This window comes from Pelobates fuscus, chromosome 1 (assembly GCF_036172605.1).
Source record: "Pelobates fuscus isolate aPelFus1 chromosome 1, aPelFus1.pri, whole genome shotgun sequence".
NCBI classification, from domain to species: Eukaryota; Metazoa; Chordata; class Amphibia; order Anura; family Pelobatidae; genus Pelobates; species Pelobates fuscus.
The window spans coordinates 27,601,922-27,620,859 of record NC_086317.1 but is presented as its reverse complement, the minus strand read 5'-3'; the positions used below and the strand labels follow the sequence as shown (position 1 = coordinate 27,620,859).

The window sequence follows — 18,938 nt, the reverse complement described above, 5'->3', positions numbered from 1 at the left end:
TGATTGTTTATGTTTTGTTCCATGTTTGGCTTTATTTATTAAAGGGAGAATTTCAAATTTAAGGCCAGACTATCTGAAAGCCTTGCTGACAGAGAATTTCTCCAGTTTGTCTATTTTCAACTTAAAGGGCATGTGTCAACTCAACACTATTTTTTTAATATAATGATCCTTTCATCAAGTTTTAAATGGAAATTGATTTTATGTTAAATGAGGAGTATGAAAATCTCTTCCCTACCTTTAGTGTATGACTGGATCCTGGGTCAGATGGTGTTTTTAGAAATCCTCTAAATAGTATCTATGGTCTTCCCTGCTTCACTCCCAGCTAACTGCTGTGACCTCATCGGACACACTAACTGTCGGCTTTCAATCAGTCTGACCGAAGGTGTATGTATATGGTTTCAGGATCCTGCCATATACTAGGGATGAGTCTTTCTCATTTATTTTTTACATGTACTTCATTTAACAATGGCAATAATACCTAAATGAGCGCTATAAAAGAAAATATAACCAATATCTACAATAACTATCCAGTGGAAAAAGTAGAATATTGCAATACAATGATTTCCAGCCAGTCATACCTTGTCATATTTAATATATATTTATTTTATAATCCATTTGAATTATTCCTTTTTTTATCTCTATCTCTATCATTTTTTTTTTAATTCATTTTCATTTTATTGCAATATTCTATTAGGTTTTCCAGTAGACAGTTATTTTTTTGTAATTCTCTGTTTTACTGAGGTAAGAATGCCATATTACAGAAAAAATAAAATACCATAGAATGTTTGAAGTTAATTAGCTTTACACCGGTAAGTGTATAATGGAACATTCACTTTCAATATACCTAAGTTTTTGGTTTTATAACATGAAGGGGCTTTATAGAAAGCGGCATGAGGTTGGGCAGCAGGTGACAATGAATAGTATTATAGGATGGATTCCTGGTGTGAGGGTACCAAACTGTCTTAGTATGGATTTCTAGAATATTTGTAACATGACCTCCTCCAAAGAGGGACAGTGCATATTGAGAAAACATTTTGTGCCAAGAATAGAAGACAGTTCCCCTGACTATACCCTCCTTGTTAAATGTATGATACTGTTATGTAAGGGCACTAGACAGTTATTTTACCTTTTGGTGATATTTCGGTTTATTGCCCCTTTTTGTTTTTTAGTGCTCCTTTAGGTATTATAACCAGGGCTCTATCAAGCCCTCCATTTAGCCTTTAATTAAACGATTATTTAAATTTCAATTATCCCTACAATAATTGAGAGGGTTGTCCTCCTTCCACCAATTAATAAAGTACCTAATATACAGTGAGCACTATGAACTATTCTTTTTAATTGCAGGTACTTTGTTGCCACCTAGTGGATTTCTACAATACTGAATGCAGTCATGTTACGCTGTATTTGTTTGCATTACAACCTGTGCCTGTAATAAAGTGCTGTATTGCCATAGCAAGTGTGTCTGTGTTAGGTCAACTCTATATTTAAGTTGTCCAAATACCCCTCCTCTTTAGTTGTGGTATTACTCAAACCTACTTGTGATATTGTTACGGAACTGATACATATTGGACTTATTGATAACAGATTTAATAAATTTTTAAGTTAAAGATTAATTTAATAATATTGTTTATTTCCTACGATTTGTAATCTCACTACAAGTTTCTGGTATTTCCAGCAGTATTTCTGGTGGATTCATTTAGTTTTACGTTGTACATTGTAGATAGGCAGGTAATACACAGACAAAGTTAGAAGGATAGCTCGACAGACAGAAGGATAGCTCGACAGTCAGAGCAGAAGAACAGACTAACAGATCAATAAAAAATTATCAGAATATGTTACTTTTGAATTTCATGATGTGTGCAGACAGAACAGCACCTTGAAATAAATTAATTTATACCTGACTGAAAGGGTGTTCTGCAACTTGCCGTTTGGGCTACTGCTATTCAGTACTGCATAGCCATCAATGGTATATCCATGCCAGGTCATTCCACTTTTATAATAGGTGCTCCTGAAATAATCATATATGACTGTGAACATTGTAGAAAGTGACCATTACTCAAAACTAAAGTCACCGTCAATGGTAAGTAAAACTCTACTTGAACTTCACATGTACTATAATGATTGATATGGAATTATGACATTGATTGATAGATTCACTGTGCTACCATGCTACCTAACATTTCCAGATGTTAAGGTGGAATTCTACACATGGAGAAATATGCTGCGTTGAAAAAAAAATTATCATGTGCCCCTTGGTGTAGCTCTTGATGCTTCCACGGATAAAGCTCTCAAGGTCTCTATGTGCTATCATTCTTCATGCAGCTCATCACAATCAATCATTCAGAAAGACTATGTCAGGGAGAAACAGAGACAGCCTGACTAATTCCACTATGTTCCCTATTCTGAGCAACCCAAGATTCTATGAGGTGTGTGGTGTTGAACTGTGGTGTTGAGAAAAATTGTTTGGTAAGTGAGTCTCTCAGTGTTAATGCTTATGGAGGTGTAATGGATCTCCATAATATGCCTATGGTGGAAAGTTTTTTTTTTTTTTTTTTTAACTGTTGCGGAATTTCTTGATGGGTCATCCTGCCGAACAAGTAAATGCTGCCCTGACTATATTTGGGCATCTTTATAACTTATCATATGGAGATGTCTGTCTCAGAGGAGGAATGGGAGAATGTGTTCTGCTACCGGAAAGATTAGAATCTGAATGACTATATGAGAAAGCATTTACATTATTGTCTCATTGGTATTTTGACTCAAGAGATAAAAACAAAATATTCCCCTCATCATTTTATCAATAATTGAGAGGGTTGTCCTCCTTCCACCAGTTAATGTGCTGTGATTGGAGGTTTTTGGATCATTGTATATTGCTTATTAAAAGATGCCTTGAAAGTTGAGGTCCACCCTGATCCCAAAGTCATTTTGCTGAATAGCTGGGCTGCGTGTCTTAGACTTTCTAAAAATTAACCTTGTCTTGTTCATAGGTTCTTTATTTGAACACACAATTGTATCATGAAAAAACGGAACTCAAGCCCATACGCCTGAACATCTTTATTTAAATAAAATAAACCATGGAAGAAATCACTGTGAAATTGCATGACATCCAACCATGATATAATAGGATTTGACTTGATCCTGGATGGTGTAAATTTTACGAGCCCACTGATGCAGATAGTTTGTTGGAGCCTGCACTCTTGTACCCTGCTGCCCTCCTGCTTCTATTTTACCCACTCATCTTTCTACTTGTATTTTTTTTCTTGTTCATTTTTGTCTGTGATTTTTTTTAGCTTTTTGCTTTTTCCCTCATCCGCTTTTTTCCACCCTTACCCGTCTGCTTTGTGTTTCTTTCTGTTGAAGTTCCAGTCACGAGGCCTCCACCACTCGTCATTTTTTTTTTTTTTAAATGGTCCTTACCTAATGTTTTACATTTGATTTAACCTTACTAAGCTTAACGTCAACCTTGAATAAGCTGTTGACAAAGTCACTACTTTTTGCTTAATTTTATCTGATTTTTATGTGTCCTGTATTTTGCTGAATGTATTTTTATATTTCAAGTTCTGTTATTTTTGTGTGTCTTTGTAATGTACGTTGGCTTTGTAATATTGCCTGTATAAGCCTAAATAAAAAATAAAGAGAAACACGCTAGGGAAGTCCATTCCACGAGTAAAACGTGTTATTCTAGCTGATTAGTCCCATTGGCATGGCAAGTCCTTCAGTTCTCCCACACTTTTCGTGAGATCTCTAAGAAAAGAAAGACTGAAGGAAATGATGTCAATTTAAAGGGCCACTCAAGCCTTTTTTATTATTCTTGTGGGATTCACTTAGGTTTTACTGACTTTACAAAACCTCTGCCAGAACCCCTATTGCATCTCTCGTGATGTCTTTGTAGAGTTTGAAACAGCAGAAAAAAATGAGCCAAATAGTAGACTAGTGTACACATGTAATATGACCAAACATGTACTAACTCCCATGCAATCACCCATGTGAACCATTATTCAAGAGGATGGCATGGGCCAAGATAGGGGGACGGTAGAGAAATTGGAAGAGACTTTGACTAAATGTTACTTTGCTTACAAACCCACTATAATACTCTGGAAATAACTGTTTTATCCAGGTATACCAAAAACGTGTGCATTGACTAGTTAAAACATACTTGCCAACAATGCCTCCCTACCTTCTGGGCAAGTGAGCAGGCAAGGGAGCAGGCTGCCCAAAAGTACAGATTTACCCATGAAAAGAGTGGGACCACACATGAAAGTGATCGGGACTGTTCCTAATGTGGTGGGACCATCTCAAGTAGGTGGCCAGGCTGACCGACAGGTAATTAGAAGTACACTACAGGTACTGTAAGACAGTGATTGCTTTCATGATACAACCTCTATCCTGGTTTATCTGCACACCAATGTTTTGCACAAGTTCCTCTGCAGAAATGTACTGAGCTCACTCATCTATAAACCTCTCCCAGATGTTAGAAAAAGATGAAACTAATTGTAAAAGTCACTTAAAGCCTGGAGTGCCTATTACATATCTCAGAATAACAATAATTTAAAAAAAAAATAGGTAAAATAATTAGGTACTTTTTTGTCCTCCAAAATTGCCCCCAGGTGACATAAACAACAATGCAATTTCATAGAAACTATTTTGTCTGCTTACTCCTCTCTCACACCCCAAAGCTGCCGTGATATTTGTAACCATAACAAGTGTAGCAAGTGTAATAAAGCGTTAACATATTTATGTACGGGGTGCTTTGGGATACGCCTTCACTTAATATGCTTATTTTCATCAAACTGCGAACGTATCTGGTCAAATGCAAGACAGTTGTATGGTGTAACAGATTGTTCAGTAAAAATATTAAGTAAATAATGTTAATTGGTCTCTCTGGCACCTAAAAGAAAATAGAAATGTTTGTATTTAAGTGTTATGTAAGGGATGCAATGTGGTTTTCGCTAGAGTTTCTAAAATATATGTATAACCTTTCATTCTCACCATGCACAGTGGAAGTGTGCAGTAGACTTGTGCATGAAAAAACAATTCAGTTAGTGTGAATCAACTTATCCAGAAAAAAAAAAACATTGGTTCTAGAGAACTGAATGTGCTACTTTTGGTCTCTTCAAAATCCATATGAAATGATTTGAATGATCCAAAAATTAAAAATATAAAATTAAGCCCACCAATCAGAGTGCTCTGACACGTAATTCTTATGTCTCACGAGACTAGCCATGCCCCTAGCTTTGCAGAGAGTCAATGGCATGCCCACTCCACCAATTGTTTTTAATACTTCCGTTACCCAAAGTCTGTGTGTGAGGGGCAAGGTAGGGGGACTTGAAATAGCCCTCAGCTGTCACCCTATGTCTTCTCCATTTATAAACTTAAGAGCCCCAAACTGCTGTCGATGAGTGAGGCAAATAGTAAAGTGTGAGTCATGAAACAAACAAAATAGTTTGCCCACTGACCATTTAACTTGTTTTGTAATTCATCCATTTGAGAATATTCAGAATTTAGGATAATTCGCTGACTTCCCAAAATTGGGATTCACTTGAAAATGCACGCGCAAGTCTAGTGCACAGATCTATATCTCTTTGGCAACAGACATTGAGGACATTGAACAAATGAGGATCATTTTCTATTGTAAAGGAAAAGGAAAATTAAGATTATTCCCCATCAGCACAAACGCATTTGTATAACTCTTCCTTCTATTTTCTTTGATTAAATTATTTTCCTTCTATTAAACTATTCTCCTTCATATTGTGTGTTTGATGTACCCCGAGGCAAACTAACAAGGTATTGCACCATCCTTAATTAATTTTTCATCGGACTAACAGACAGAGTTTTGTTTTTTCTTCTATTCCCTGCCTTTATTAGATTTTGATTAGATCTTTGTATCTGTCCTGTTGTTGTTTTGACTTGTGTGACAATTGAGTCATTAAATGTTTTAGACTTGATAAAAGGATTATTTCCCCTAAACTTACCAACATTTTGCCATACTCTTACTTTGCATGTGCGTTACTGAACTTTTTAAACTACTCATAAAACTCCAGTACATGTTTTGTCTCTTAAACCATCCAAGGTTCTATTTACGTGCTATAAGAAGGATAAACACAGGACTCCATGTATGCTGTTTGAATTCGAAATTACTATTACTTACGTGTTATATCCTAACTCACGGCAAGCAGCCTTCCCAAAATTGTCATTCCATTTGTCACTGCACACATTGAGCCATCTGCCCTTGACTGAGGAATAGGCCTGCAGTAGGAACTCCGGTCCGTATAGTCGAACTGTAAACGATATTTCAAATGTATCAGTGCTGGCAATAGACGTTAGATGCAGTTATTCATATGCATTGATGTGGAATTTGAAGCTTTTTTATATAATTTTATTTTTTTGCATATAGCAAGCTACTGATTCCAGAGGGATTCCCTTTAAGATCCACTTGTGTGTGCATACACCACCTTAACCATGTTAAGGCATTAGATGTAGTAAACTTCAATTAAAAAAAATGTTGTGCACTCAAACCAGGAAGTCTATCAGCCAATCCCTGACCACTCCTAACTTTCTGTAGGAGATTTACTAAGCATATACACTGTGTGCAGAATTATTAGGCAAATTAGTATTTTGACCACATCATCCTCTTTATGCATGTTGTCTTACTCCAAGCTGTATAGGCTCGAAAGCCTACTACCAATTAAGCATATTAGGTGATGTGCATCTCTGTAATGAGAAGGGGTGTGGTCTAATGACATCAACACCCTATATCAGGTGTGCATAATTATTAGGCAACTTCCTTTCCTTTGGCAAAATGGGTCAAAAGAAGGACTTGACAGGCTCAGAAAAGTCAAAAATAGTGAGATATCTTGCAGAGGGATGCAGCACTCTAAAAAATTGCAAAGCTTCTGAAGCGTGATCATCGAACAATCAAGTGTTTCATTCAAAATAGTCAACAGGGTCGCAAGAAGCGTGTGGAGAAACCAAGGCGCAAAATAACTGCCCATGAACTGAGAAAAGTCAAGCGTGCAGCTGCCAAGATGCCACTTGCCACCAGTTTGGCCATATTTCAGAGCTGCAACATCACTGGAGTGCCCGAAAGCACAAGGTGTGCAATACTCAGAGACATGGCCAAGGTAAGAAAGGCTGAAAGACGACCACCACTGAACAAGACACACAAGCTGAAACGTCAAGACTGGGCCAAGAAATATCTCAAGACTGATTTTTCTAAGGTTTTATGGACTGATGAAATGAGAGTGAGTCTTGATGGGCCAGATGGATGGATTGGTAAAGGGCAGAGAGCTCCAGTCCGACTCAGACGCCAGCAAGGTGGAGGTGGAGTACTGGTTTGGGCTGGTATCATCAAAGATGAGCTTGTGGGGCCTTTTCGGGTTGAGGATGGAGTCAAGTTCAACTCCCAGTTTCTGGAAGACACCTTCTTCAAGCAGTGGTACAGGAAGAAGTCTGCATCCTTCAAGAAAAACATGATTTTCATGCAGGACAATGCTCCATCACACGCGTCCAAGTACTCCACAGCGTGGCTGGCAAGAAAGGGTATAAAAGAAGAAAATATAATGACATGGCCTCCTTGTTCACCTGATCTGAACCCCATTGAGAACCTGTGGTCCATCATCAAATGTGAGATTTACAAGGAGGGAAAACAGTACACCTCTCTGAACAGTGTCTGGGAGGCTGTGGTTGCTGCTGCACGCAATGTTGATGGTGAACAGATCAAAACACTGACAGAATCCATGGATGGCAGGCTTTTGAGTGTCCTTGCAAAGAAAGGTGGCAATATTGGTCACTGATTTGTTTTTGTTATGTTTTTGAATGTCAGAAATGTATATTTGTGAATGTTGAGATGTTATATTGGTTTCACTGGTAAAAATAAATAATTGAAATGGGTATATATTTGTTTTTTGTTAAGTTGCCTAATAATTATGCACAGTAATAGTCACCTGCACACACAGATATCCCCCTAAAATAGCTATAACTAAAAACAAACTAAAAACTACTTCCAAAAATATTCAGCTTTGATATTAATGAGTTTTTTGGGTTCATTGAGAACATGGTTGTTGTTCAATAATAAAATTAATCCTCAAAAATACAACTTGCCTAATAATTCTGCACTCCCTGTACAGGTGGATCGCATCACACGTGCACATAATCATTCTTGTGAGGGACAATGCCATCACATATTGCGCAAGGGGCCCCTGATCGCCCTCCGTCCTCCTGGGTCTCCCCCCGCCCCCCGATCTCTGCTCCGCGCCTCCCAGATGCTGCACCCCATCTATCTCTTTTTTTTTTCTCGAACTATCTACTCTGGTTTTCTGTTCTGATCTCTCTTTTCTTACTTCCCGATTCCCAAGGGAAGTATACCTTTCTTAATTTTAATTTCGTTTTTATATTTTTTAAATAAATGTCCTCAGGCGTGGTCAAAATAATGAAGGAACAGGGAGATCTAGAGCTAATGGATAGATATTAAAATAGGACTCCTATAGTTATGTCTGAATGCCTGAAAAATATAAAACCCTCGATAGGAGACAAGCATCAAAGATGTAAAGAAAGGGTATCATAAGGCTCATCTGGAGCATATTCGGCATTCTAATGTAATACCAATGTTGGCTTCTGCACAAGCAAAATTATTACTGTACACCTGTTACTCCTGTCGAGTAGGAAAAATAAAGAATTAAAAAAATATATTCAATGAGAGCTGCTGCTGCTTTGCCTTTCCCTTTCAGTTCTTTTAGCAACTGATGATATTTTATAGTGATTTATCTGGCTATGGGAAGGTTTCAGCCGAACATTTCTCCAAGGGTGCCCAAAAGCTGGATCCCAAGATGTTGTAGAACTACAACGCCCATGGTGCTTTGCATTCCTTTAGAATGGCAAAGCATCATGGAAGCTGTAGTTTTAAAAACATCTGGGGGGGATCTACCTTTAGGGCATCCTTGCACTAAGCCTTTGAAATTCAGAAGGGGGTTTAAACATCTATACTTTTAAGTATGAATTTATCCATTCTAGGAAAAAACTGCGAGCCGGTTGTGCCTGTAGACGTATATCATTGTAACTGCTACAACGAGCTGTAATTGTTATGGTGCTTAGAGTGCTCCTTTAATAAAATTAAACTATATGAAAATTATGAAAAAACTCGATCATAGAGTATTTATGTAATTTCTATTTTTTTATTAATGTATGACAGTCAATGAAGGACTCCAGCATTTCGAGATGAACCAGTGGAGTCTTTGTGACTATTTATTGATGTGCAAGATCAGTATATTAGAATAAATTTCAGTAGTTTATATGGTATATCAGCAGTGAGAAGTTCTATTTTTTCTGCGTGCAATAGATTTAAAAAAAAAAACACAAACATTCTATTGAACTAAATAATTTTACAGAATTGAGTGTCAGTTTGCCATAATTTAATGTTACTGAATAAACACCTAAATGGAGTGTTTCTTTATTTTCCTATTAGCTAAAGCTAACACTACGCAACACAACCATAACATACTGTGGTTATGGTGTTTCCTGGACCATGTCTCCCCATGATTAATGTCAATTTTATTCAACCAAGACAGTCAGCTATAGTGGTTATGTTGCTTTACAATTCAAGTTATTTTATTTAACTGCTCCGTTAAGACAAAGCAGTTCACCACAAATCCCTTTTTAGTGAATGACTCCATTTATTTTCTTTGTATCGCAAAGTCTTATGCTGAGTTTAACTCCATCCCATGTTTGAAACCTATTTACACGTTGTTGACTTACTAAGTCTGTTCAACAAAATTCATTACAATTTGAAATCTATAAACTATCAGTGTAGATAAAATAAGTCAAGAAGATAATTTGACACATACCACAATAAGCTTCATCTTCTCCATTGGGACATTGTACTGTGCCGTCACACCATTGGGAAGCAGAGACACATTGTGACGATGACCAACATTTCATTTCACACTTTGAAGAGTTCCCTTAAAGAAAGATGATGGTGAATTGTGTTATTAACGGTACTATCCTGAAGTTTGTTTTTCCTCTCTTCTAACATTCCATCCCTAATTCTCGGGGACTTCAATATTCCTATAAACCCACCTTTGACCTCTGCAGCCACCAAACTACTTTCAATGACTTCCTCCCTCGGGCTATCACAGTGGGCAGATTCTCCCACCCATGTAGCTGGCAATACCCTTGACCTAATCTTCACTTATGCATGTACAGTATCTAATATCTGCAACACTCCATATCCACTCTCTGATCACCACCTCTTATCATTTGCTCTCACATACCCCCTCACCCAAAAACCTCAGCCTAACCCCCCTCAACTCAGGAGGGACCTTAATTCTCTTGATCTCCAACAGTTGTCAGCTGATATTGATTCACAACTGCTGTCCATCCCTTCCCTCTCCTGTCCTTCACTGGCCATCTCCATATATAACTCTACTCTTACATCTGCCTTGAACACTGCAGCGCCACTCCAAACAAGCACCTCGAGGAGGACCCGCCCCCAACCATGGCATACTAAATCAACGCGCTACCTGCAAAGATGCTCCCGTTGTGCTGAACGCTCCTGGAGGAAGTCTCGCACCCAGTCAGACTTTCTCCATTATAGATTCATATTGTGTTCATACAGTGCAGCCCTTGCCCTTGCCAAGCAGTCCTATTTTTCCACTCTCATTAGTTCATGTTCCCGCAACCCCAGGCGTCTCTTTCACACCTTTAATTCTCTTCTTCGCCCTGCTGTGGCCACCCCCAAAACTAACCTTACTGCTGATAACTTCGCATGTTACTTCACTGACAAGATTGAACAGCTAAGGAAAGAATTCTCCCCTCCTTGCCTTTCTGTTTCTCAATCACACATAGATCATGCCTTTCCTACCCTTCAGACATTCTCCCCAGCTACTGACCAAGAGGTGGCTGCTCTTCTTTGCTCCTCTCGCCCCACCACTTGCCCGCTCGATCCTGTCCCATCTCACCTTATTAGATCTCTCTCCACTTGTCTCGTGCCTTCTCTAACACACATCTTCAACTGCTCGCTCTCCTCTGGCATCGTCCCTGCTGACCTTAAACATGCCACTGTAGTACCTATACTAAAAAAACCATCCCTCGACCCATCCACCCCCTCTAACTACCGTCCCATATCCCTGCTCCCTTTTTCCTCAAAGCTTCTGGAAAGACTTGTCTTTACCCGTGTGTCTCATTTCCTCAATTCCAACTCTCTCCTTGACCCTCTTCAATCTGGCTTCCGCCCTCTCCACTCTACAGAGACTGCCCTTATCAAAGTTACTAACGACCTAATCGCAGCTAAATCCAAAGGCCACTACTCCATACTAATTCTTCTTGACCTCTCAGCGGCCTTTGACACCGTTGATCACGCTCTCCTTCTTCAAACTCTTCAATCGCTTGATCTCTGTGACTCTGTCCTCTCATGGTTTTCCTCTTATCTCTCCCAACGCTCATTCAGTGTCTCCTTTTCTAATGATACCTCCTCCCCTTGCCCTGTCTCGGTTGGAGTTCCCCAAGGCTCCGTCCTTGGTCCCCTTCTATTTTCTCTTTATACTGCCTCTCTTGGCAAACTTATTACCTCTTTTGGATTTCACTACCACCTGTACGCTGATGACACCCAGCTATATCTCTCCTCCCCGGACCTCTCCCCTGCCGTCCTGCAACATGTCACTGCTTGCCTTTCTTCCATCTCTGACTGGATGTCCTCCCGCTTTCTGAAACTCAATCTCTCAAAAACTGAGCTCCTTGTCTTTCCTCCTCCTAATACTGATCCTCCTCTTTCGCTCTCCCTCCAAGTTTGTGGTACCAACATCAGTCCATCCTTGCAAGCGCGCTGTCTTGGCGTCATACTTGACTCTGGTCTCACCTTTGAGCCTCACATCCAGCATGTTGCCAAATCCTGTAGATTCCATCTTAAAAACATAGCCCGCATCCGCCCCTTTCTTGCACCAGATACTACCAAGGAGCTTGTCCATGCTCTAGTAATTTCACGCATGGATTATTGTAACCCTCTCCTGATTGGTCTCCCCAATAGCCGTACTGCACCCTTACAGTCCGTAATGAATGCTGCTGCTAGATTGATTTTCCTCTCTAGTCGTTTCTCTCACACCTCACCCCTCTGCCAGTCCTTACATTGGCTTCCTGTATGCTATAGGAGTCAATTCAAGGTACTAACTCACACCTATAAAGCACTGAACAACTCTAGCCCCTCTTATATCTCCTCACAGATCCATAGGTATGTCCCTTCTCGGTCTCTCCGTTCTGCCCGTGACCACCTCCTGTCCGTTGTCCGCACTCGTACGGCCAACTCGCGCTTGCAGGACTTCTCGCGGGCGGCTCCCTTCCTATGGAATAGCCTGCCTACCGCCATCAGACTCTCCCCTAGTCTTGCATCTTTTAAGAAGTGCCTTAAAACCCATCTCTTTAGGAAAGCTTATGGCCTCCAAGACTAACCCTTACCTCACATACCTGTCTCTTGCCCTCTCCTAAAGGGCAGCCCACCTATTTGATTGTAAACTCCTGTCCTAATGTGTTTTACACCCCACCTCCTATAGAATGTAAGCTCGTTTGAGCAGGGTCCTCTTCAACCTATTGTTCCTGTAAGTTTGTTTGTAATTGTCCTATTTATAGTTAAATCCCCCTCTCATAATATTGTAAAGCGCTACGGAATCTGTTGGCGCTATATAAATGGCAATAATAAATAAATAAATAAACACAAGCAAAACCGTGGGGGTCATTTGAGATGGAGCTCAGATTCCAGAGTTATATCACTAAGGAGAGCCCAATTTCCCTGTAAACACATGTTTATGAGTGAGCTAGTGGGTGGACAAGAGATTTGTGCCACCATTTAGCACAGAACACCCTCTAGTCTCTAGTCAGCTAGTCTGCGATACCAAACCTTGTAACCCCTGAGTGTAACACAGGTGTGCTGGTTGATGAAATATGATTTTCTGATACTCTGCTTGATGGCTACAGATTCAACTTTCATTCAACTAGATACAGTTCCATGTATGGCCACTGGGAGCATCTGTCATATGATACACTAAGCTCAATGGATAGATGTTCTCTGTAGGTCTGTTACATGATCCTGTTATTTCCCATTTGACCATTTGAATAAGTTCTTGAAGTTTATGCCTTCAGTTAGCCATACAATGTTTCATACAGGTTCATTCATTAACACATCACTGAATTGTTACAAATTAAAAATCTAAATGGCAAAATTTAGCATTAATAAAGCCAACTTGTGATTATATATTGATTTTAGTTGCTAGCTAAAACCTGTTTGCTTTTAACTGATCATATTGTATAATCATAGCCACGATATGGTGTTATATCATGATATGTCTACCACATTTTATCAACAGGGGCCAAGAAACAAAATCTCTAACAAGGAGATAGCTGTCTACGGCTGCTTTGAACTAAAAGGGTAATGTCAATGTTTTACTTAAAACTAAGCAGACCACTGATATGGATGACAATTTGTCTCAAATTCATCTACCACCTGCAATTATTTATTAGGTTACAAAGGGTACAATTTTGGAGGTACTGTGTATTTGACAGGAATCTCTGCATTATTTATGTTATCAAAAACCTACTTCAGTTATATAATTCCAGTGTCAAAGCAATCATATACATCTAACAGCCTTAGACTCAAAAGGGAGGTGAGCTCAGGATAGAGACAATTAGTTATACAATCGGTTATACAATGGGAACCTTAAAAGAAGACAGACAGTCAGTGACGATGAGGAATAGCTTTACAATAATATGATGTTACAGGCAATTTAAAAAAGTTAGGCTAAAAGTGGTGTTTTGCCAAATAGCTTTATAATCCTATCCATGAAAGAAGATATTTTTTGGTTTCAATGCTTTAAAATCAATAAACGAAAAAGGCAATAGAAGAAAAAATAGAGAGAAAGAAATGGCGTGTACCTAACCAGTGGTGCAAAGATACTATACTGTATAAAGTTATTTTTTCTTCAAAAAGGTGTCAACTCTAATAATCGGGGAAATATTGTATTATGTGCCTAGTCTTTAGGGTGCCCAGTTTTCTCAAGCCTAAACATTAATATAAAGATAGAATAAAAAAAATAATTCTTACCAAAATACCAGGCAATCACTAAGGCGCTTATTGTCATAACACAGATGGCAGACCCAATTAAAGCACACGCTTTACATCCTACAAAAAAGAAGACAGATAGTGATACAGTTGAGGTATGTTTTAAAAAAACCTTCTCTTCTTAACTTAATCACATTTTACAGATCCAATAAATAAAAATAAAACACATTTGAAGCAATTTCCAATTTTGCAACAAACTAGGGGAAACAAATCTTTATGGCCACAGAACGGCAACCAGATTTCTCCCTGGAACAAGAAGCTATTGGCCCACTAATTAAAAATGATATCCCTGAATATTATGTTGATACACGTATTCATCCAATTGTTGTTTAAACATCTGTATGAACTCTGATAAAACCACCTCTTCAGGCAGAGAATTCCACATTCTTATTGTTCTTACTGTAAAAATAAATAAACCTTTCCTGAGACTAAATCTCCTTTCTTCCAGTCTAAATGCACGAGCTTGTGTCCTGTGTATAGTCCTGTTAATCAATAGATTTCCAGACAATGGTTTTGTATTGGCCCTAAATTTATTTGTATAATGCTATCATAACTCATCTGAGGCACTGTGTTCCCAAACTATATGTGCTCTTTTGGGATGGGTGAGTGGGTCATCAATTGCCCACTGATGTTTTTCTTTAATCTTTTGAAAAATCCACCCTTTTCAATTTAAAATGACTCCTGCTGATACTGCTGTCCCATTCAAGAAATACAAGATTGCTAAAATAAAAACAATCAATCATTATCAAACAAAATTTATATTACTAAATTTTTTAATACAGATATATGATAATCTAATTTTGCCACCAAAGAATTGGCCTTGCAAATAAGCCTGATATTGTATAGCCTTTATGCAAGGCAATATTAAAGTCATTTTTGCATTGCTGCATGTAAATAGGTTTGTGGCGAAACCGACCTCGCCACATGTCCTTGGAGGGGGCTGATTGCCCGCCTCTTGCCTTTGGACTATGGACCAGACTTTATGGGAATGTGATACCCCAGATAGCCATACCATGTAGCCTATTCATATAATGAAAGACTATGGGAAAGACTTTAGCTCCATGGCAATTGTACTGTGTGAGTAGGATCTGCGCGCTATTCGGTAGTTTTGTGCGTGCAGATCCCAGCTATCTGGGGATAGGTGAAATGTCTGTGTGTTATGTGTAAATGTGACTTTATGTATTTTAAAGTGTTTTATGTTGTTTTGCAACCATGTGGTTAATGGAGTCTGCCTTTAGTCCTGGGTAATTGGATTACTTCTCCAATTAACTCCAGGGCAGAAGGGAGGAAACCAGGGTGCATTGTGGGGATGTTTTTCTGCCAGCCAGAAAGGAACAAAAGATACTTTTAGTAACTTTTGAACCCCTGGTCGGATTCATGCCATTTTTTTATATGTTGTTCCCCTGAATGGATTGATTGTGGATATGTATTTTTATGTGAATGTGATGTATGGTTTTAAAGTTATGAAAGTTGTGTAAAAGTATATTTTACACTGTATGCATAATGGGATTATGTGTCACACTAAGGGGAGGGGATGTGTGGGAGGTAACATCTATGTCATTGGTTATTTTATGCCTCCCCCTGGGTGTGGCCTGTATGTGTGAGTTGGAAATAAAAGCCAGGCTGGATGAGCCAGTCCAGAGTTCCTGTTTTACCCTCAAAGTGATGTGTCGTCTCATTATTGGGGGAAGGATTTATTGCATGCTGTTCCAGTAGACTGCTAGGAGTACAAGCCTATTCGTATGGTTCCTATTCAATGGTCTACAGCATTCATATGCTTGGGAGAATTTAAAGGTTTCTCGGATTCGGTGATTGTGGTGTCTGCCAGAGTGCTTGGAGTCCTCAGGAAGCACTAGGAGCATCCATTAACGGAGGTACCAAGTCGGGGTGCCAGGTGATCCGTTACAAGGTTTTTTTACCTGACCAATTTTCTTGCCTGTATTTTACTCCAAATATTTAGTATGGACGATATTCGGAGGAGCCAAAACGCCACGTGGTTGAATTTCACACTACACAAACTGATTTATTTTCAGACTAAACTATTTGGCCGAACCAAATCTTTCCACTGTGCCCAACTCTATTATATTCTCAATTTAGTAAATAACCCTGCTAGTCTTAATAACTCGACTATGTAGACTGGGAAAGGTATCTGTCCCCTTACATCGCACAAAAACATTTTAGGTGGGGGAACCGTCTCCCAAGCTTCCTATATACATGTTGGTCACTACAAGTAAGATGCCAGGCAAATGTTTTTAGTAATTTAGTATGCACCTAGATCTTTGATTACAATCTAATTGTCATAGCTAAAATAGCATCATGTTTTCCTCAATGGGATATTAATTTAATACATCTCGGCATTGTATAAACAGTTACACATAAACTGAAAAGGTCACTTACGTGGAGAACATAAGGAAGGTTTTGTTCCTTGCATGGCTGGAGCAGGGAGATGTACAGGCGGCTGAGTGATGCAGTATGGTTGATATGGAGGAGGAGGAGGTAACTGTGAAGGTGTGTACGGAGGTGGCAAATTTTCATAGATGTTAAACTCTGTGAAATCTCTTTGGAAGCCCGAATTATCATAGTCTTTAACATCATAAACATTTGGTGGATTCTGTTTAGAAAATGGGAATACATATACTAATAATCAAATAAAACAAAGACATAAGATAAGTATAGGAAATATATCTGCTCAATCCTCTGCTGGATGCATCACACTGCATTTAGACATGGACTATCACTGACCATCAATCCAACATAGAGACAATCGGATATCGGCTGGTTTAATACAATCACAATATAAGGGGCTTTACTTGCTAGGGGGTAAAAGAAAAAGACAAAAATAATGCATTTTCGCTTCATTCTAATTGCATTGACAGCTCAGTAATCATAATCCTTCCTTTTATTAATTGTGAAAAATATATGAAACGTTTAGAGGCAATTGGAAAGGTGGAATGTGTGTAAACAAATGTATAATGTACAATTCTAGTAGCAGTAGTAGTGTAGCTGCAGGGGCATTGCTATGGGTACTGTTTGAGGAGTTCATGGGAGTTTTGTTATTGTCAGACTGCACCAATAAGGGTTTAGGAAACTAATGAGTGATGCCAATTGAGTGATAATACCATAACCACCACAATGAGCTGTACCAGTTATGATAGCCTTGGTGTGGAAAAGCTCTTTGCTGTAAAGAACAGCTCCCAGATGTCCCTGAATGCAGAACACCAGGGTCAATAAATTGGTACGGCAGGACTACGAAATCTCTATTGTCCCTCCGAATTCAGGACTGTTGGGGGGGCTGTATATATGTTTTGGAAGGGAAGACACTTTAAAACTATTAAATAAACTAATTATTCCCTTGATACATGATGTCTACTGTAGTACTGTTTTAGTTATAGGTAGCACGTAAAAAGGAACAATTGAACTCATAAGTACAGTATTGAAAAGTCAACAGTTGCTTAAAATCTTACATGAGAATATTAGTCATTTACGTAAATATACATGATCTGGGCATAATAATTCTTTTTAAACAAAATACATCATTGATACCTATTGTACCTGAATGCTATTAACTATGTAGATTATTACAATACTATTTGCCGCTATTGTTTTCTTTGTTTTTGTTTCTTTGCGACAAGGATACATATTATCCTGAGCAAAATAAACAGTATAAGATACAACAATCCTGACATTTTAAACAATTACAACAAGACCGCAATAAAGTAAACAGCTCAGGATGCATGGGATACACAGGAAAAACAGAAGGAAAACGGGTAGCTGCCACTGTGTGAATTATTATTATTATTTTTTTTTAAACAGAGTCTAAAACAAAGAAAAAAAAATACAAAGCATCCATGTCTATGTCTGAGTGGTAAACTCATCCCATGGGGACCAAAACCAGCCACGGTCTGTATATTTTTTACTTTGTGAGTCTGGTGAGCATGGTGCTGGTTTTGGTCTAGAAGTTAAAGTCTCTCTGAGTGCATATAGCTAGGTGTCAAACAGATTATTGTGACAACAAAACATAATAAAACTCGCCACACTGCAAATAGCATGGGCTGTGAGCCAAAAGAACCAGTGACCAGAAACAATTTAACAATACGCCAAATGACACACTGGTGGACCACTTTGTACTAATAGGTGGATATAATCAAAGTATGAATATCATTCACAATATTAATTTAAAAATATCCAACAAAAACCTTCACAATATGCTAAATTTGGATTTTAAAAAGTTGTTAAATTCCCAAGACATAACACCAGATCATTTAACAGAGATGGCTGAGTGTAATAGGGGTTGGCATATGAAATGCCAGTATGCCGTTTTCTTTCAATTTAGAAATCCACCAAACTCACTTTCTGTGAGTTTGAAAATCTCTGTAATGGCTTTACACAAATCTTATGTAACACCTGATTTAAAAAGCATACTAGATATATATTTAGCCTATTTGTTAATGTTATATTTTTTGCAATTTTTTTACCTGCATGGCAGCTTTTTACGTCACCGGCGGTGTTTCTAGCTAGGATCACCCAAGTGTTCTGTCTCTGTGTGTTTTGTTGAAATGACATTCATGTCACTCTGTTACCTGTTGACACAGACATATAGTTTCTCTCCTCCCCCCAGCTGCTTGCTCACACCTCTTGATTCATTAAACACCTCCTGGCTGGTTGCTCATAGAAAGAGGTCAAAGAATGTGTCTCCCCTATATACTGAAGTATTATTAAATACTTTGCAGGAAAAACCAAGAAAGAACATTAAATCTTGGGATTCATAGTTAGCATATTATAGAATGTCACTATTTGCAATGAGTTTTCAAATTAACAATTGAAGGGACAGTCTAAACAC

At 38.5% G+C, this 18,938-nt stretch overlaps 1 protein-coding gene across 1 annotated transcript in view; it reads right to left on the bottom strand.

The window, feature by feature from the left end:
- LOC134601194 (transmembrane protease serine 2-like) overlaps positions 1 to 18,660 on the bottom strand; it is a 33,352-nt gene extending 14,692 nt beyond the window's left edge. The window contains exons 1-6 of the mRNA XM_063446010.1: positions 18,574 to 18,660; positions 16,496 to 16,709; positions 14,081 to 14,158; positions 9,840 to 9,953; positions 6,149 to 6,278; positions 1,898 to 2,008 (exon numbers count right to left, since the gene is read on the bottom strand). Coding sequence (XP_063302080.1) covers positions 1,898 to 2,008; positions 6,149 to 6,278; positions 9,840 to 9,953; positions 14,081 to 14,158; positions 16,496 to 16,709; positions 18,574 to 18,579 — 653 coding nt within the window. The 5' untranslated portion in view covers positions 18,580 to 18,660. The remainder of the gene's footprint in view (positions 1 to 1,897; positions 2,009 to 6,148; positions 6,279 to 9,839; positions 9,954 to 14,080; positions 14,159 to 16,495; positions 16,710 to 18,573) is intronic.
- Positions 18,661 to 18,938: the final 278 nt, after the last annotated feature.